Source organism: Bufo bufo, chromosome 2 (genome assembly GCF_905171765.1).
Source record: "Bufo bufo chromosome 2, aBufBuf1.1, whole genome shotgun sequence".
NCBI lineage: Eukaryota > Metazoa > Chordata > Amphibia > Anura > Bufonidae > Bufo > Bufo bufo.
In genome coordinates, this window is record NC_053390.1 from 556,989,660 (window position 1) to 557,007,184 (window position 17,525).

Sequence of the window (17,525 nt, forward strand, 5' to 3'; positions counted from 1 at the left end):
AACAAATATTTCACTAGGTCACAATAATTCAATAATATATTTAAATGGCCTTGTCCCATAAACTACTATTCACTCTGTGTATTTTCATCAATGACTCTAGCTCCCATTCCTTCTTGGATTTTTTTTATTTATTTTTTATAGAATACTACTTCCTGTGCTGTCATGTGCCTGCTGTCCCATGGCTTAGGGCAGTAAGATGTGTCCTGACATTAGCAGGACATGTGACACTAACCGCACCCTTTGTTCTTACCAATGATGTTTCCTACGTCATACATTGCAAGGCTCCAATGCAGGACGTAACCAACAGCAACTAAATATCAAACCAGATTTGCCACAGGGTGAAATGGTAGCCTAATAGCTTTAATAACATTAGCATAAGACATTCTGCACACAAACGTGTGCACCCCGTGGCCATGCTGCAGCCAGAAAATCGCGGGCCGCAATGCATGAACACCGACCGTGGGGCAGCCGCAGCGGATCGCGGACCCATTCACTTTAATTGGTCTGCGATCCGCCCGTTCCACAAAAAGATAGAACATGTGCTATCTTTTTTCAGAACGGAAGTACGGGACGAAACCCCACTCCATAGTGCTTTTGTGGGTTTCTGTTCCGCGCTTCTGTTCCGCACCATTCCGCATCTCCGAATTTGCGGACCCATTGAAGTGAATGGGTCCCCATCCGTGATGCGGAATGTCCACGAACGGTGCCCGTTTATTGAGGATACGCCAATGTGGTCCACAATACGGCCACCGGGCGCACACATTCGTGGGCAGGAGGCCTAAGGCAGTTTTGATAAGGTTACACTCACACGAACGTATTTTGTTTCCATGTCTGTTCTGTTTTTTTGCAGATAGGATGCAGACCCATTCATTTCAATTGGTCCGCAAAAAATGCGGACAACACACCGTGTGCTATCCGCATCCGTATGTCCGTTCCGTAGCCACACAAAAAAGATAGAACATGTCCTATTCTTGTACGTTTTGCTGTCAAGGATAGGCATTGTTACAATGGATCCGCAAGAAAAACGGATGCCATACGGAATGTCATCCCTTTTTTTGCGGATCCGCAATTTGCGGACCACAAAACACATATGGTCATGTGAATGTAGTCTAAGGCTCCATTCACACGTCCGTGGTGTGTTGCGGACCCGCAAATTGCGGATCCGCAACACACCCGCCCGGCACCCCTATAGAAATGCTGCGGACAAGAATAGGACATGTTCTATCTTTTGCGGAGCTGCGGACCTGAAGATCGGGGCCGCGCTCCGCAAATGCGGATAATACCAGCACACTGTGTGCTGTCCGCATCCATTCCGTCCCCATAGAAAATGAATGGGTCCGCACCCCTTCCGCAAAATTTCGGAACGAATGCAGACCCATTTGCGGACGTGTGAATGGAGCCTAAATGGTAGTATTTGGGAAAAGTCATATAACAGGGATATCTGTTGGGTGAGACATATTTATATTAGTGTAAGACCTCTTTAAGTATCAGAACCACAGCTGATGAAAAAGTTTCTGTATATACAGAAGGACATGCCCCCAGTGCTACATGTGCAACCATACAGTCACCTCTTGTGGCAGCAACTATATATGTGAATATTTTTGAAAAGCAGTAGGCTGGCGTAATGAGTAGAGTTGGGTGGACACCTGGATGTTCGGGTTCGGCGGGTTCGGCCGAACTTCACAAAAAAGTTCGAGTTCGGAACCCGAACTTGACCCTGAACCCAAACCCTATTGAAGTCAATGGGGACCCAAACTTTTGAGCACTAAAATGGCTCTAAAAATGTCATGGAAAGGGCTAGAGGGCTGCAAATGCCAGCAAAATGTGGTTAAGGGCATGGCAAGTGCTCTGCAAACAAATGTGAATAGGGAAATGACTTCAAATAACATAAAATACGTAAAAATAAAAAATTATAATCTTGATCTTGGAGGACGAGGTCCATATGGAGTAGGAGGTTGAGGAGGCAGTGGATGTGGCGGTGTAGGTAGTAGTGGAGGAGGAGGTAGCCTTTATTTATTTTTTAAATTAGGGTACACCCCAAAACATTGGGAAATATAACCTGTGATAACCCCCTCCAGCCGTGCTAAACAAACGTTCAGACAATACACTGGCTGCAGGGCAGGCAAGCACCTCCATGGGTAAAGGACAAGCTCAGGCCATGTGCCCAATTTGGAGACCCAGAAGTTGAAGTGGGCAGACCCATCAGTCAGTACGTGTAGGCGTATCACACATACTGCCCCACCATGTCGCATGTCCCCGTGATGTTCACGATCCAATTAGATATCTTCTCTATCAACTTTTGATGTTCTTTTCTGTGCCTACCATGTTGATCACGGTTAGCGGCGAATCAGGGTTCTATGCCGAAGAGGGAGCGTGAGAAAGGGATACCACATCCAAGGGAGGTGAATTGTTTGAAATGAAATGTGATCGAGCGGAAAAGTGGGACAAAAATGGTCAAATGTCACCCAAGAATGTAACAGACAAATTAGTGAAATGTTTTTACCTGTCTACTAGGTATAGCAGGGGTATATCCAGGGCTTTTTTTCTGGCGGAACGCACCGGAACGGCGTTCCGCCACCTTTTGACATCGCAGCCTGCGATGTATCAGCGGGGAGGGACTGGGAAGAGGAGCTGGGGGCCGGTACGTTCACTGTGCTCCGGCCCCGCAGCTCCAGTAGAGACTTATAAAATGTGTAATTAAATGAATAATGATTCATGCTGCCCCCTCTGTAGTATAGCTTTCAATGTATTGTACTCACAGGGCTACTGTTATCGTAATGCAGGCCGGCCGGGCAGACGAGCGGCAGCGTCACTGACTGACGTCACGTGCCTGCGCCGCCTGCTTCATTCATAAAGCAGGCGGCGCAGGCACGTGACGTCAGTCAGTGACGCTGCCGCTCATCTGCCCGGCCGGCCTGCATTACGATAACAGTAGCCCTGTGAGTACAATACATTGAAAGTTATACTACAGAGGGGGCAGCATGAATCATTATTCATTTAATTACATATTTTATAACTGTACTGGAGCGGCAATGGGGGGTCTGTGGATGACACTGTTATGGGGTGGGGGTATGTGAATGACACTGTTATGGGGTGGGGGGGTCTGTGGATGGCACTGTTATGGGGTGGGGGGGTCTGTGGATGGCACTGTTATGGGGTGGGGGGGTCTGTGGATGGCACTGTTATGGGGTGGGGGGGTCTGTGGATGGCACTGTTATGGGGTGGGGGGGGTCTGTGGATGGCACTGTTATGGGGTGGGGGGGTCTGTGGATGGCACTGTTATGGGGTGGGGGGGGTCTGTGGATGCCACTGTTATGGGGTGGGGGGGGGTCTGTGGATGCCACTGTTATGGGGTGGGGGGGGGTCTGTGGATGGCACTGTTATAGGATGGGGGGGTCTGTGGATGGCACTGTTATGGGGTGGAGGGGGGTCTGTGGATGGCACTGTTATGGGGTGGAGGGGGGTCTGTGGATGGCACTGTTATGCGGTGGAGGGGGTCTGTGGATGGCACTGTTATGGGGTGGAGGGGGGTCTGTGGATGGCACTGTTATGGGGTGGGGGGGGTCTGTGGATGGCACTGTTATGGGGTGGGGGGGGGTCTGTGGATGGCACTGTTATGGGGTGGGGGGTCTGTAGATCCTCCACCCCATAACAGTGCCATCCCCAGATCCTCCACCCCATAACAGTGCCATCCCCAGATCCTCCACCCCATAACAGTGCCATCCCCAGATTCCCCATTAACAGTGCCATCCCCAGATCCCCCATTAACAGTGCCATCCCCAGATCCCCCATTAACAGTGCCATCCCCAGATCCCCCATTAACAGTGCCATCCCCATCTGGGGGGTTTCTTTGCTGGGCTGGACTTTTATAGCCCCCCCCCCCCCCAAATTATACTTGCATCCCTGTTCTCTAAAGGGGCGGTTTTAGGGGGGAGGTCCTAGGGGTGGGTAGGGGCGTGGCCAGGGGAGGGGGGGGGGTGAGTTCCACCACCTTTTCTCTGAGAAAAAAAGCCCTGGGTATATCACACCGAAAAATTGGTGAATTTCACCCGAGAATGTAACAGACAAATTAGTGAAATGTTTTTACCTGTCTACTAGGTAGAGCAGGGGTATATCACACCCAAAAATTGGTGAATTTCAACCGAATATGTAACAGACAAAATAGTGAATTTTCTTTACCTGTCTACTAGGTATAGCAGTAGTATATCACAGCCAAAAATTTGTGAATTTCACCCGAAAATGTAACAGACAAATTAGTGAAATGAAATCAAATAAAATACATACAAATAAAAAAAAAATCATCTTGATTTATGAGGTGGGGGTCCATATAGAGTAGGAGTTTGAGGAGGCGGTGGACGTAGCAGTGTAGGTGAAAGCGGCGGTGGAGGTGGATGAGGTAGCCAACACTGGTTTTTGGTTTAAATTCTTTATTTTTTTAATTAGGGCATACTCCAAAAGAGTGGATAATATCCAAACTACAATAATGAGCAATTGCGCTGTACTATAACAATGGCTGGGTAAGGCTGGTATACATGTCTATTCTGCACAAGGTACGGACAAGTCCTGTGGGATCCATGCCTGGTTCATTTTAATGAACGTGAGCTTGTCCACATTGGCTGTGGACAGACGGCTGCGCTCGTCTGTGATAACGCCCCCTGCCGTGCTAAACACACGTTCAGACAATACACTGGCTGCAGGGCAGGCCAGCACCTCCAAGGCGTAAAGGGCAAGCTCAGGCTATGTGCCCAATTTTGAGACCCAGAAGTTGAAGGGGGCAAACGCATCAGTCAGTACGTGTAGGCGTGTGCACACATACTGCTCCACCGTGTTGCTGAAATGCTGCTTCCTGCTAAGACGTTCCATATCAGCTGCTGGTGCTGGTTGTTGTGGCGTGTTGACAAAGCTTTTCCACATTTTGGCCATGCTAACCCTGCCTTCTGAGGTGCTGGTGGTGCCCCAGCTTTGTTGGCGACCTCTTCCTCCTCCTCTGCCTTCGCCTTGTGCTTCCACTGTTCCCCTGCTGTCAGGTGGAAATGCCACCAGCAGCGCGTCTACCAGCGGCAGCGCGTCTACCAGCGTGCGCTTGTACTCGCGCATCTTACGATCACGCTCCAGTGTCGGAATAAAGGACGGTACGATGTCCTTGTAACGGGGATCCAGTAGCGTAGCCACCCAGTAATCAGCACAAGTTAGAATGTGGGCAGCTCGGCGGTCCTTGCGGAGACACTGCAGCATGTAATCGCTCATGTGTGCCAGGCTGCCCAGAGGCAACAACAAGCTGTCCTCTGTGGGAGGTGTATCATCTGTGTTCTCTGTATCCCCCCAGCCACGCACCAATGAGGGCCATGAGCTGGTTTGGGTGCCACCCTGCTGTGAACATGGTTCCTCCTCCTTCATCTCCTCCTCCTCCACCTTGTCATCCTCCAGTACTGTGCCCTGGCTGGACAATTGTGTACCTGTTGTTTGTGGGTGCAGGAACCCACCCTCTGAGCCACTTGTGAATGACTGGCCGGAAACCCTATGAAATGATCCCTCTTCTTCCTCCTCCTCCTGTGCCACATCCTCTTCCATCATCGCCAGAAGCGTTTTTTCAAGGAGGCATAGAAGTAGGATAGTAACGCTGAGAATGGCGTTATCGGCACTGGCCATGTTGGTGGAGTACTCGAAACAGCGCAACAAGGAACACAGGTCTCGGATGGAGGCCCAGTCATAAGTGGTGCTGTTCCACAGAGCGACTCACCTGTGCGTTCTGCAGCTGAAACTCCACTATCGCCTGCTGCTGCTCGCACAGTCTGGCCAGCATGTGCAAGGTGGGGTTCCACCTTGTGGGCACGTCGCATATGAGGCGGTGAGCTGGAAGGCCGAAGGTACGCTGCAGCGCTGACAGGCGAGCAGCAGCAGGGTGAGAACGCGAAAGCGCGCACAGACGGCCCGCACTTTATGCAGCAGCTCTGACATATCGGGGTACTTTTTAGGGAACCTCTGCACCAGCAAATTCAGCACATGCGCCAGACATGGGAGAAGCGTCGAACCGGCTAGTCCCAGAGCTGCTACGAGATTTCCCCCATTATCGCACACCACCAGGCCGGGCTTGAGGTTCACAGGCACCAACCACTCATCAGTCTGTTGTTCAAGGCCCGTCCACAGCTCCTGCGCGGTGTGGGGTTTGTCCCCCAAATAGATAAGTTTTAAAACTGCCTGCTGTCGTTAATTCCTGGCTGTGCTGAAGTTGGTGGTGAAGGTATTACGCTGACCGGATGAGGAGCCGGTAGAGGATGAGGAAGCGGAGTAGGAGGAGGAAGCAACAGGAGGCAAACTGAAGCACCCTGCAATCCTCGGTGGTGGAAGGACATGCGCTAAACTGCTATCCGCCTCAGGCCCATCCGCCACTGCATTCACCCAGTGTGCTGTTAGGGAGATATAACGTCCCTGACCATGCTTACTGGTCCACGTATCCATAGTTAGGTGGACCTTGCCACAGATCGCGTTGCGCAGTGCACACCTGATTTTGTCCCCCACTTGGTTGTGCAGGGAAGGGATGGCACGCCTGGAAAAGTAGTGGTGGCTGGGCACGACGTACTGTGGGACAGCCACCGCCATAAGGCTTTTAAAACTCTCCGTCTCCACCAAACGGAATGACAGCATTTCAAAGACCAGTAATTTTAAAATGCTGGCATTCAGGGCCAGGGATCGCGGTCACTTCCTCTTCCGCTCCAGTGTTTGGGAGATGGAGAGCTGAACAATTCCGTGGGACATTGTGGAGATGCTTGGTGACCCAGGTGGTGGTGTTGCTGGCAGATCCTCTGTTTGCGGGGTGGCAGGTGGCACTGTCACTCCAGAGGTGGATGAAGAGGCCAAGACTGCAACAGAAGAGGAAGCAGGAGGAGCCAGAGACCTTTCTTGGTTTTTGAGGTGTCTACTCCACTGCAGCTCGTGCTTTGCACTTAGATGCCTGGTCATGCAGGTTGTGCTCAGGTTGAGAACGTTTTTGCCTCGCTTCAGGCTCTGATTGCACAGCGTGCAAACCACTCGTGTCTTGTCGTCAGAACATTGTCTGAAGAACTGCCACGCCAGGGAACTCCTTGGAGCTGGCTTTGGTGTGCTCGGTCCCTTGCTGCGGTGGGCAGTAGCAGCCGTACTGTCTAGGGGATGGCCGCTCCGCTTTTGCACCCTGCTCCCTCTTCTGCTGTGCTGGTGGCTCTGTGCGACCACCGCCTCTTTCTCCAAACTACACAGGTCACTCGCATGATCTTGATTCCATGTGGGTTCGAGGACTTCATCGTCCTCCACATCATCTTCGACCCAGTCTTCACCCCTGCCATCCTTGTCGGTCTGCACACTGCAGAAAGCCACAGCAGTTGGCACCTGTGTTTCATCATCATCTGAGGAGTGCTGCAGTGGTCCTCCCATGTACTCATCTTGAAACATGGTTGGGCATCAGTGCACTCAATCTCTTCCACTTCTGGGGCAGGGCTAGGTGGATGGCCCTGGGAAACCATGCTAGCAGAGTCATCAAAAAGCAGAAGAGACTGCTGCATGACTTGGGGCTCAGACTGCTTGGCTCATTTGCAAGGGGCTGAGGTGAAAGACTGATGGACATCGGCTGCAGGTGCCAACTCTGATCTTTCAGCAGGAGACTGGGTGGGAGACAATGTAAAAGGAACTGGAGGCACTTTCAGCAACCCAATCTACTATCGCCTGTACTTGTACTGGCCTCACCATTCGTAGAGCCGCATTCTGCTCGACCAAATAACGTTGAAGGTTCTGTTGCCAACTCTCACCTGAGGAAGGTGCTTTACTTGTGCATGTAGCTGACACAGATCGACCACGTCCTCTCCCTGCAACAGGAGCTCCACCAGCAGCACTACGACCGGGGCCACGTCCCTTATTTGACGCTCTCCTCATATTTTTCAAATTTAGGATCTTGCCCAAAATGGGTGTTTCTTTAATAACAGAATAGAACAGCAGTATCTAACGTGTGTATCTCACACTGGCAGATGCACCAAAGGCCGCAAATTTTGTTTCTTGCCCAAAATGGGTGTTTTTTTTATAACAGAATAGAACACCAGTATCTAATGTGTGTATCTCACACTGACAGATGCAGCAAAGGCTCAAAATTAGTTTTTTGCCCAAAATTTGTGTTTTTTAAATAACAAAATAGAACACCAGTATCTAATGCGTGTATTTCACACTGACAGATGCAGCAAAGGCCGCAGATTTATTATTTTGCCCAAAATGGGTGTTTTTTTAATAACAGAATAGAACACCAGTATCTAACGCGTGTATCTCATACTGACAGATGCAGCAAAGGCCGCAAATTTAGTATTGGGCCAAAAATGGGTGTTTTTTTAATAACAGAATAGAACACCAGTATCTAATGCGTGTATTTCACACTGACAGATGCAGCAAAGGCCGCAGATTTATTATTTTGCACAAAATGGGTGTTTTTTTTTATAACAGAATAGAACACCAGTATCTAATGCGTGTATTTCACACTGACAGATGCAGCAAAGGCCGCAAATTTAGTATTTGGCCCAAAATGGGTGTTTTTTAAACCCAGAATATTATTGTAGTATTTCTAGCTTGTACCTCACACTGATAGATGCAGCAAAGGCTGCAAAATTAAGTATTTTGCCCAAAATGGGTGTTTTTTTTATAACAGAATGGAATACCAGTATCTAACGCGTGTATCTCACACTGACAGATGCAGCAAAGGCTGCAAACTTAGTTTTTTGCCCAAAATGGGTGTTTTTTTAATAACAGAATAGAACACAAGTATCTAATGCATGTATCTCACACTGACAGATGAAGCATAGGCCCCTGTATGTAGGGTATTGCCAAAAATGGGTGTTTTATTAAACCCAGAATATTATTGCAGTATTTCAAGCTTGTATGTCACACTAACAAATGCAGCATAGGCCCCAGATCTAGGGGATTGCAAATTTAGTTTTTTGTCCAAAATTGGTGTTTTTTTTAATTCAGAAAATTATTTCCCAGGGACTGGCTGTATTGAATAATGCAACCATCACTACTGAAGTAGGAATTTTGCTCATGACCTAGACCTAATTTTCTAGAAAGAAGTGGCTGAGGACACTTAGTAGGTCAGTATTAGTTTTGCAACTGGAAGGCAATGACACAAAAAATTATTTGTGTCCATAAAAGTTGAGGAGGACTCTCATGCTTATGACATTCATGCTGACCACACACTGACCAACATATATACTTACCTCCTGAGGCATGGATAATATATAGTGCAAATTCATTCGGGCTAGTCTCAATCTGTAAAACAAAAAGAAATTTAAGAATAATACTTTTAGGCCCCTTTCACACGAGCGTGATGGATTCGGTCCGGATGCGTTCCGGAATGCGTTCCGTTAAAAATGTGCAATTTTGCTTGCATGCGCAGTCAGTTTTGTCTGCGATTGCATTCAGTTGTTCAGTTTTTTCCGCCCTGGTGCAATGCGATTTAATGCGTTTTTCACGCGTGTGATAAAAAACTGAAGGTTTACAAACAACATCTCTTAGCAACTGTCAGTGAAAAAAAACGCAAGCAAATGATGCGATTTTCACACAGCCCCATTCACTTCTATGGGGCCAGCGCTGCGTGAAAAACATTGAATATTGAACCTGCTGCAATTTTCACGCACTACAAATGCTCGCAGTTTAGGGAAAAAGATCAATGAACTTGAGTCTATAATGGCATCTGAGAATATAGATTTAGTGGCTGTTACTGAGATATGGTTCAATGGGAGCAATGACTGGGATAGAACAATACCACGGTTCTCTCTATATAGGAAAGACAGAGAAGGCAAGAAAGGGGGAGGGGTGGCCCTGTATGTGTAAGATAGCATAAAATCGAATTTAATACCAGTTAGCGAGACCAATTTAGAGTCAGTTTGGGTTACTTGCAGCTTGATAATCATAAGGTAACTTGTGTAGGTGTGAAATATAGACCACCTAGCCAAGTCAAAGAATTAGATGATCTACTAGTTGAGGAAATAGCTAAAATGACATTGAAAGGGGAAGTTATCAAGTGGATTATTCTTTTTGGATTACTTACTTTATAAATATGTGTACAATGAGATTAGCCAAATTGCATCACAAATGCACTACATTTTGGCACAAATTACACTACAACTTAGACACAATCACAATAGTAAATATGTTAAAAGACACCATTAACATACTAGTAAAAAAGTAACATGATGTATCATAAAGTAACAATACCTGTTCGATTTAAAAAACCTGTGATCCCAATGTAATATTACTCCTTTATAAATCCCTCATAAAAACACATCTTGAATATGGAATTCAGTTTTAAACTTCACATGCTATAAAGCAGGGATGCCCTAACTGCGGCCATCCAGCTTTTGCAAAACTACAACTCCCAGCATGTCTGGACAGCCTACAGCTATCAGCCTACAGCAGGGCATGGTGGGAGTTGTAGTTTTACAACATCCGGAGGGCCGCAGGTTGGGCATCCCTGCTATAAAGGATAAACAGTAGGAGAGCTAAAAATGGTTTCAAGATGGGGGACTAGATTATTATTAAATGAAAATGGAAGGTCTCTCATAATGAGAAGCTTAAAATTGGGCTTTTTCAGCTTGGTAAAAAGACGTCATACAGGTGATCTCATTTACTGTACGTCATATTAACCGTTCTGCGGTGAATTTACATTGTTCTACAGTTTTATTGGGGGTGTATTAATAGGGAAAAAAAACGATGTCTTATTAGCCGTTCTGCGGTTACATTGTTCTACAGCCTTTTTTGGGGTATATTAATAGGAAAAAAAGTATGTCTTGTTTGCCATTCTGTGGTGGTTACATTGTACTACAGCCTTTTTTGGGGTGTATTAATAGTTTTAAAAAAAAGGACATCTTATTTGCCGTTCTGCGGTGTAGTTACATTGCTATACAGCCATTTACGTGGTGTATTAATAGGAAATATACATATGTCTTATTAGCCGTTCTGCGATGAATTTACATTGCCATACAGCCATTTATGGGGTGTATTAATAGGAAGTATACATAGGTACTATTAACCGTTCTGCGGTGAATTTACAGTCAGGTCCATAAATATTGGGACATTGACACAATTGTAACATTTTTGGTTCTATACACCACCACAATGGATTTGAAATGAAACCAACAAGATGTCCTTTAACTGCAGACTGTCATTTTTAATTTGAGGGTATTTACATCCAAATCAGGTGAACAGTGTAGGAATTACAACAGTTTGCATATGCGCCTCCCACTTGTTAAGGGACCAAAAGTAATGGGACAGAATAATAATCTTAAATCAAACTTTCACTTTTTTAATACTTGGTTGCAAATCCTTTGCAGTCAATTATAGCCTGAAGTCTGGATGCATAGACATAACCAGATGCTGGGTTTCATCCCTGGTGATGCTCTGCCAGGCCTCTACTGCAACTGTCTTCAGTCCCTGCTTGTTCTTGGGGCATTTTCCCTTCAGTTTTGTCTTCAGCAAGTGAAATCCATGCTCAATTGGATTCAGGTCAGGTGACTGACTTGGCCATTGCATAACATTCCACTTCTTTCCCTTAAAAACTCTTTGGTTGCTTTTGCAGTATGCTTTGGGTCATTGTCCATCTGCACTGTGAAGCGCCGTCCAATGAGTTCTGAATCATTTGGCTGAATATGAGCAGATAATATTGCCCGAAACACTTCAGAATTCATCCTGCTGCTTTCGTCAGCAGTCACATCATCAATAAATACAAGAGAACCAGTTCCATTGGCAGCCATACATGCCCATGGCATGACACTACCACCACCATGCTTCACTGATGAGGTGGTATGCTTAGGATCATGAGCAGTTCCTTTCCTTCTCCATACTCTTCTCTTCCCATCACTCTGGTACAAGTTGATCTTGGTCTCATCTGTCCATAGGATGTTGTTCCAGAACTGTGAAGGCTTTTTTAGATGTCATTTGGCAAACTCTAATCTGGCCTTCCTGTTTTTGAGGCTCACCAATGGTTTACATCTTGTGGTGAACCCTCTGTATTTACTCTGGTGAAGTCTTCTCTTGATTGTTGACTTTGACACACATACACCGACCTTCTGGAGAGTGTTCTTGATCTGGCCAACTGTTGTGAAGGGTGTTTTCTTCACCAGGAAAATAATTCTTCGGTCATCCACCAGAGTTGTTTTTCGTGGTCTTCCCGGTGCGTTCCTTATTTTTAAGAATGTTCCAAACAGTTGTTTTGGCCAGGCCTAATGTTTTTGCTATCTCTCTGATGGGTTTGTTGTGTTTTTTCAGCCTAATGATGGCTTGCTTCACGGATAGTGACAGCTCTTTGGATATCATCTTGAGAGTTGACAGCAACCGATTCCAAATGCAAATAGCACACTTGAAATGAAGTCTGGACCTTTTATCTGCTCATTGGAATAATGAGGTAATAACACACACCTGGCAATGGAACAGCTGAGAAGTCAATTGTCCCATTACTTTTGGTCCCTTAACAAGTGGCAGGCACATATGCAAACTGTTGTAATTCCTGCACCGTTCACCTGATTTGGATGTAAGTACCCTCAAATTAAAGCTGACAGTCTGCAGTTAAAGCACATCTTGTCCGTTTCATGTCAAATCCATTGTGGTGTTTAGAGCCAAAAATGTTAGAATTGTGTTGATGTCCCAATATTTGTGGACCTGACTGTACATTGCTATACAGCCATTTACGGGGTGTATTAATAGGAAATATATGTACATCTTTCTAGTCGTTCTGCTGTAAAGTTACATTGCTATACAGCCATTTACGGGGCGTATTAATAGGAAATATACATATGTCTTATTAGCCGTTCTGCAATGAATTTACATTGCATACAGCTTTTTTGGGGGTGTATTAATAGTAAAAAAATTACGTCCTAGCTGTTCTGCAGTGAAGTTACATTGTACTACAACCTTTTTTGGGGTGTATTAATTTACTTCTAATTGAATTTAGTTCTTTTATCTTACAGTATGTCAGACAGACAAGTGACAGGCCCTTCAAAAGGGAATGGGCAGTGGCCAAAATGTTTCTGTCGCAGGCAGAAGTAGCAGCAGTAGAGGGGAAGAGGGGGGGGGGCGTTAGCAGGAGTCGCAGCGAGAGGCCTGAGCTCCCAGTGTCATCTAGCAGTCATGTCTTGACCAGCAACCCAGCGGTGCTTGAATGGTTGACTCGGTCTTCGACTTCGTCGCAAGTGACATCAGACATCCCCAACTAAGAGTTGGTGGGTTCCTCAGGCCCTGTGCCCCCAACTGTCCTCAACCTGCCTCTGTAAATTTCTGTTCCCTCAGCGCGAGAAGTATTATATGCCGTAGGCTCGGCTCCACTTTTCAGAGAGGACGAGCTACAAGAGGACAGTCAGCAGCTACTGCCCAACCAAGATCTGGAGGAAACATCCTCCGCTTTCTTCGGTAGGCGGGCAAGTAGTGATGATGAGTGTCGTGTGGGAGCTGGTGTTGTGAGCGGTCAGGCTCCTGGCCCTGAGACCATTGAGGGGGGACATCAGTGACGTGCAGACAGTAGCGAATGATGATGATGTAGCCGATCGCACTTGGGAGCCGGGTGAAGAAGGGGCTTCATAGTCATCAGGCGAACAGGGTGGCAGCCTGCGCGTGAGGCAGCGGCTGAGCCAGCAAGGTCATAGTGTGGCTGTGAGTCAGCAGGGTGGCAGCAGTCGGAGGTCAGGAGCCAAACGTGCCCCGGGTAGCCCACCCGCTTCGCAGCAGCCTACCTGCCTGGAAAGTAGCGGTGGAGGGGTTCACGGAGGCAGCGGTAGCATGCAGTCAGTACAGAGTGTTGGGGGGAAAATGCCATATTAGGCGGTCTGGCAGTTTTTTGTCACGATCCCACAGGAGGTAAACATGGCCATTTGTCAAATCTGTGGGCAGAAGGTGAAGTGTGGCCAGGGTGCCAATGTTGGCACCACAGCCCTGAGTCAACACATGCAGCGTCACCATAAAGTGGCCTTGGAGAACCGTGGTGCTAATGTAGTGGTCCAGCCTGCTACGGCAACCGCTGAATCAATGGCCCGCATCCCTTTTCCGTAAGTCAAGGCTCCACCACCTCAGCCAAGGGAGCTGTCTGTCATTCCCATCATCTACTGGTCCTGATGCTACTGCTCCTGGTCCTATTCCTCATCAGTCACTTCATCAGCAATCGATCACTGAAGCGATTGCCAAGAAACAACAGTATGCGTGAACTCATCCAACGGCACAGAAGCTGAACGTGCTCCTGGCCAAGTTGCTGGTGCTGCAGTCCCTCCCTTTCCAAGTGGTGGACTCTGCACCTTTCAGAGAACTGATGGCTTGTGCCGAGCCGAGGTGGAGTCCCAAGCCGTAATTTATTTGCGAAAAAGGCAGTACCATCTCTGCACACCCATGTCGAACAGAAAGTAGGCCAGTCCTTGAGCCTGTCGGTGTCCGCCAAAGTGCACAGCAGCGCCGACGTGTGGAGCTGTAACTAAAGTCAAGGACAATATATGTCCTTTAAGGCCCACTGGGTAAATGTGGGTCCTGCCCAGCCACACCAGCAACTTGGTCAGGTGGCGCCGCTGCCGCCTCAATGTTCTCATGTTGTTGGTCCTGCGACAATGTCTGCCTCTAGCTCCTCATCCTCCACAGTGTCCTCAGCCTCCACTGCAGGGACAATTCACAATGCATCTCCAGCATACCACATGTGCAGGGCATGGCGGTGCCATGCTGTTCTGCACCTAGTTTGCCTGGGCGAACAGAGTCACACAGGGGAGGAACTGCTCTGCGTCCATCAAGAAATCGAATCCTGGCTTTCTCCTCAACAACTCAAAATCGTAACCATGGTCACCGACAACGAGAAGAACATGGTATCGGCGCTGCATCAAGGAGGTCTGAGCCATGCAGGACGCATGGCTCGCGCCCTTTGAGGAGGCTACTTTATTTGTCATGGCACATGTGTTCAATCTGATTGTAAAGAGGTTCTTGAAGTCTTCCACTCATCTGCAAGCCACCCAGGGATAGGGCATAGATGGGGGAGGGAGGGTTAGAAGGAGAGAAATTTATGTGGGAGCAGGGTTTAGGGTGTCGGTCACCCGGAGCCACGGGACAGTCCCTTCACAGAAACGCCAGCTGGTTGTACCACGAAAATACCGGCTGGCGCTTCTGCGAATCGGACACGATATCCCACTCGCAGGACACCTGGGGGTATCACGCACAGCTGGGAGAATAACCTAGCACTTTTTCTGGCCGGGAGTCTCCAAGGATGTGCGTCACTACTGCAGGACCTCTGATACATGTCAAAGAGTAGGGAAGAGGGGAGACCACCCTAAAGCTCTACTGCTATCTTTGCCAGTTATTGGGGAGCCGTTTAGCCGGATAGCAGTTGACCTAAAAGAACCCTTTAAGAGACCCAGTCAGTCCGGTAAGCAGTACATCCTTACAGTTGTGGACCACGCCAGCCGATACCCGGAAGCCGTAGCCCTCTCGAATATCCAGGCAGATACTGTTGCCAGTGACCTAGTCGGGATATTCACCAGGGTAGGTTTCCCAAAATAAATCATATCTGACCAAGAGACGCAGTTTACCGCAGACCTCACCCGCCATTTATGGGAAGCCTGTGATATTAAGCCCTTGTTCAGCTCCCCATATCACCTTCAGACCAGTGGTCTCTGTGAGCGCTTCAACGGGACCCTAAAGCAAATGTTGAAGACGTTCACAGACACTTACAGGGACTGGGAAAGATTCCTACCACACCTCTTGTTTGCATACCGAGAGGTGCCGCAGGAATCCACTGGGTTCTCTCCCTGTGAGCTGTTATATGGGAGAAGGGTACGAGGTCCCCTTGATCTCATTCGTGAGCACTGGGAGGGAGAGACCGAGAGGGAAGGGACTCCCATCGTATCATATGTAGTAGACCTCAGGGACCGCATGGAGCAATTAGCCCAGATGGCAAAGGAGAACCTCCAGGCGGCCCAGGGACGACAGAAAGTATGGTATGATAGGAGTGCCCGTCAGCATACATTCCAGATAGGAGAGAAGGTGTTAGTCTTGAAACCCATCAAGACTGATAAACTACAGGTAGCGTGGCAAGGTCCCTATAAGGTAGTAGAGCAACTATGTGACACCACATATGCCATTGCTAGCTGTAAAGATGAGAGGATAAGGTGGTCCTTTCACGTAAATATGTTAAAAGAATATCAGGAAAGGCAGGAGGACGTAGCAGCCGTATGTGCCCAAGCAACTGATGACCAAGACAATTTACCCTTACCCGACCTTTTAGAGAGACAACCCCAGAGTGACCCCATCCGCCAAGTCCAGTTAGAGGACCGACTAAATCCCACTGAAAGGGAGCAGATGCTCCACTTACTAGCGAGTAAACGGCAAAAGTTTTCCCAAGAACCCGGTTGTACCTTTCTCACCACCCACAAGGTATAAACCCCCGGGCAAAGTCCCCTTAGACAGCCCCCCTACTGGATACCCGAAACTGTCCATGAAGGGATGAGATGTGAGATACAGGAAATGTTGAGGTTAGGCGTCATTGAGCCATCCGATAGCCCGTGGGCATCTACAGTAGTCCTAGTCCCGAAAAAGGATGGCACTACCCGTTTCTGCGTACACTATCGGCGGCTAAATGATAAAACAGTGACCGACGCTTACCCCATGCCCCGAGTAGACGAACTGCTACACCGTATCGCCAGGGGACACTATCTGACCACCATAAACCTCTGCAAGGGGTACTGGCAGATTCCCTTGGCCGAAGAGGCTGTCCCCAAGTCGGCTTTTGTCACCCTGTTTGGCTTGTACCAGTTTAAGGTCATGCCATTCGGGATGAAAAACGCCCCGGCCACTTTCCAACGCTTGGTGGATAGACTTCTTGATGGCATCCAGGAATTTTCCTGTGCATACCTGGATCACATTCCGGTCTACATTGACTCCTGGGAAGAACACTTAAGGCATGTAGGGACAGTATTAGATCAGATTCAGGCCGCCGGCTTGACACTGAAACCAGATAAGTGCCATGTAGGTATGGCAGAAGTCCAGTATTTGGAACATCGGGTATGGTGTGGGAAACAGAGACCAGAGCCTGCCAAGATCGAAGCAGTCGCTAACTGGCCCACACCGCGTACTAAGACCCAAGTACTGGCCTTCTTGGGAACCACAGGGTACTACAGACGGTTTGTCCCAGACTATAGTGCAATGGCCAAACCCTTGACTGATTTGACGAAAAATAACCTACCCAGACAGGTCCTGTGGTCCCCCGACTGCGAAAAGGCCTTTCAAGCAATAAAGACTGCCTTAGTGAATGCTCCTGTCTTGGCTGCCCCGGTCGCTGACAAACGTTTGATCGTGCACACAGATGCCTCGATGTTCGGAGTGGGAGCAGTTCTAAGCCAAGTGGGAGAAGATGGAGGGGAGCACCCTGTCGTGTCGCGTATATCAGTAGGAAACTGTTACCTCATGAAGTGAGCTATGCAGCAGTGGAAAAAGAATGTTTGGCCTTTGGTATGGGCTTTGAAAAAACGTACTCCATATTTGTATGGGCGTGAATTCAC

The 17,525-nt window shown here is 48.0% G+C and overlaps 1 protein-coding gene across 4 annotated transcripts in view; it reads right to left on the reverse strand.

The window, feature by feature from the left end:
• Nucleotides 1-17,525, reverse strand: part of RASSF6 (Ras association domain family member 6) — a 103,074-nt gene that overhangs the window by 8,721 nt on the left and 76,828 nt on the right. For all 4 annotated transcript variants that reach the window (XM_040418138.1, XM_040418137.1, XM_040418139.1 and 1 more), the window contains one exon: nt 9,228-9,279. In XM_040418138.1, coding sequence (XP_040274072.1) covers nt 9,228-9,279 — 52 coding nt within the window. The remainder of the gene's footprint in view (nt 1-9,227; nt 9,280-17,525) is intronic.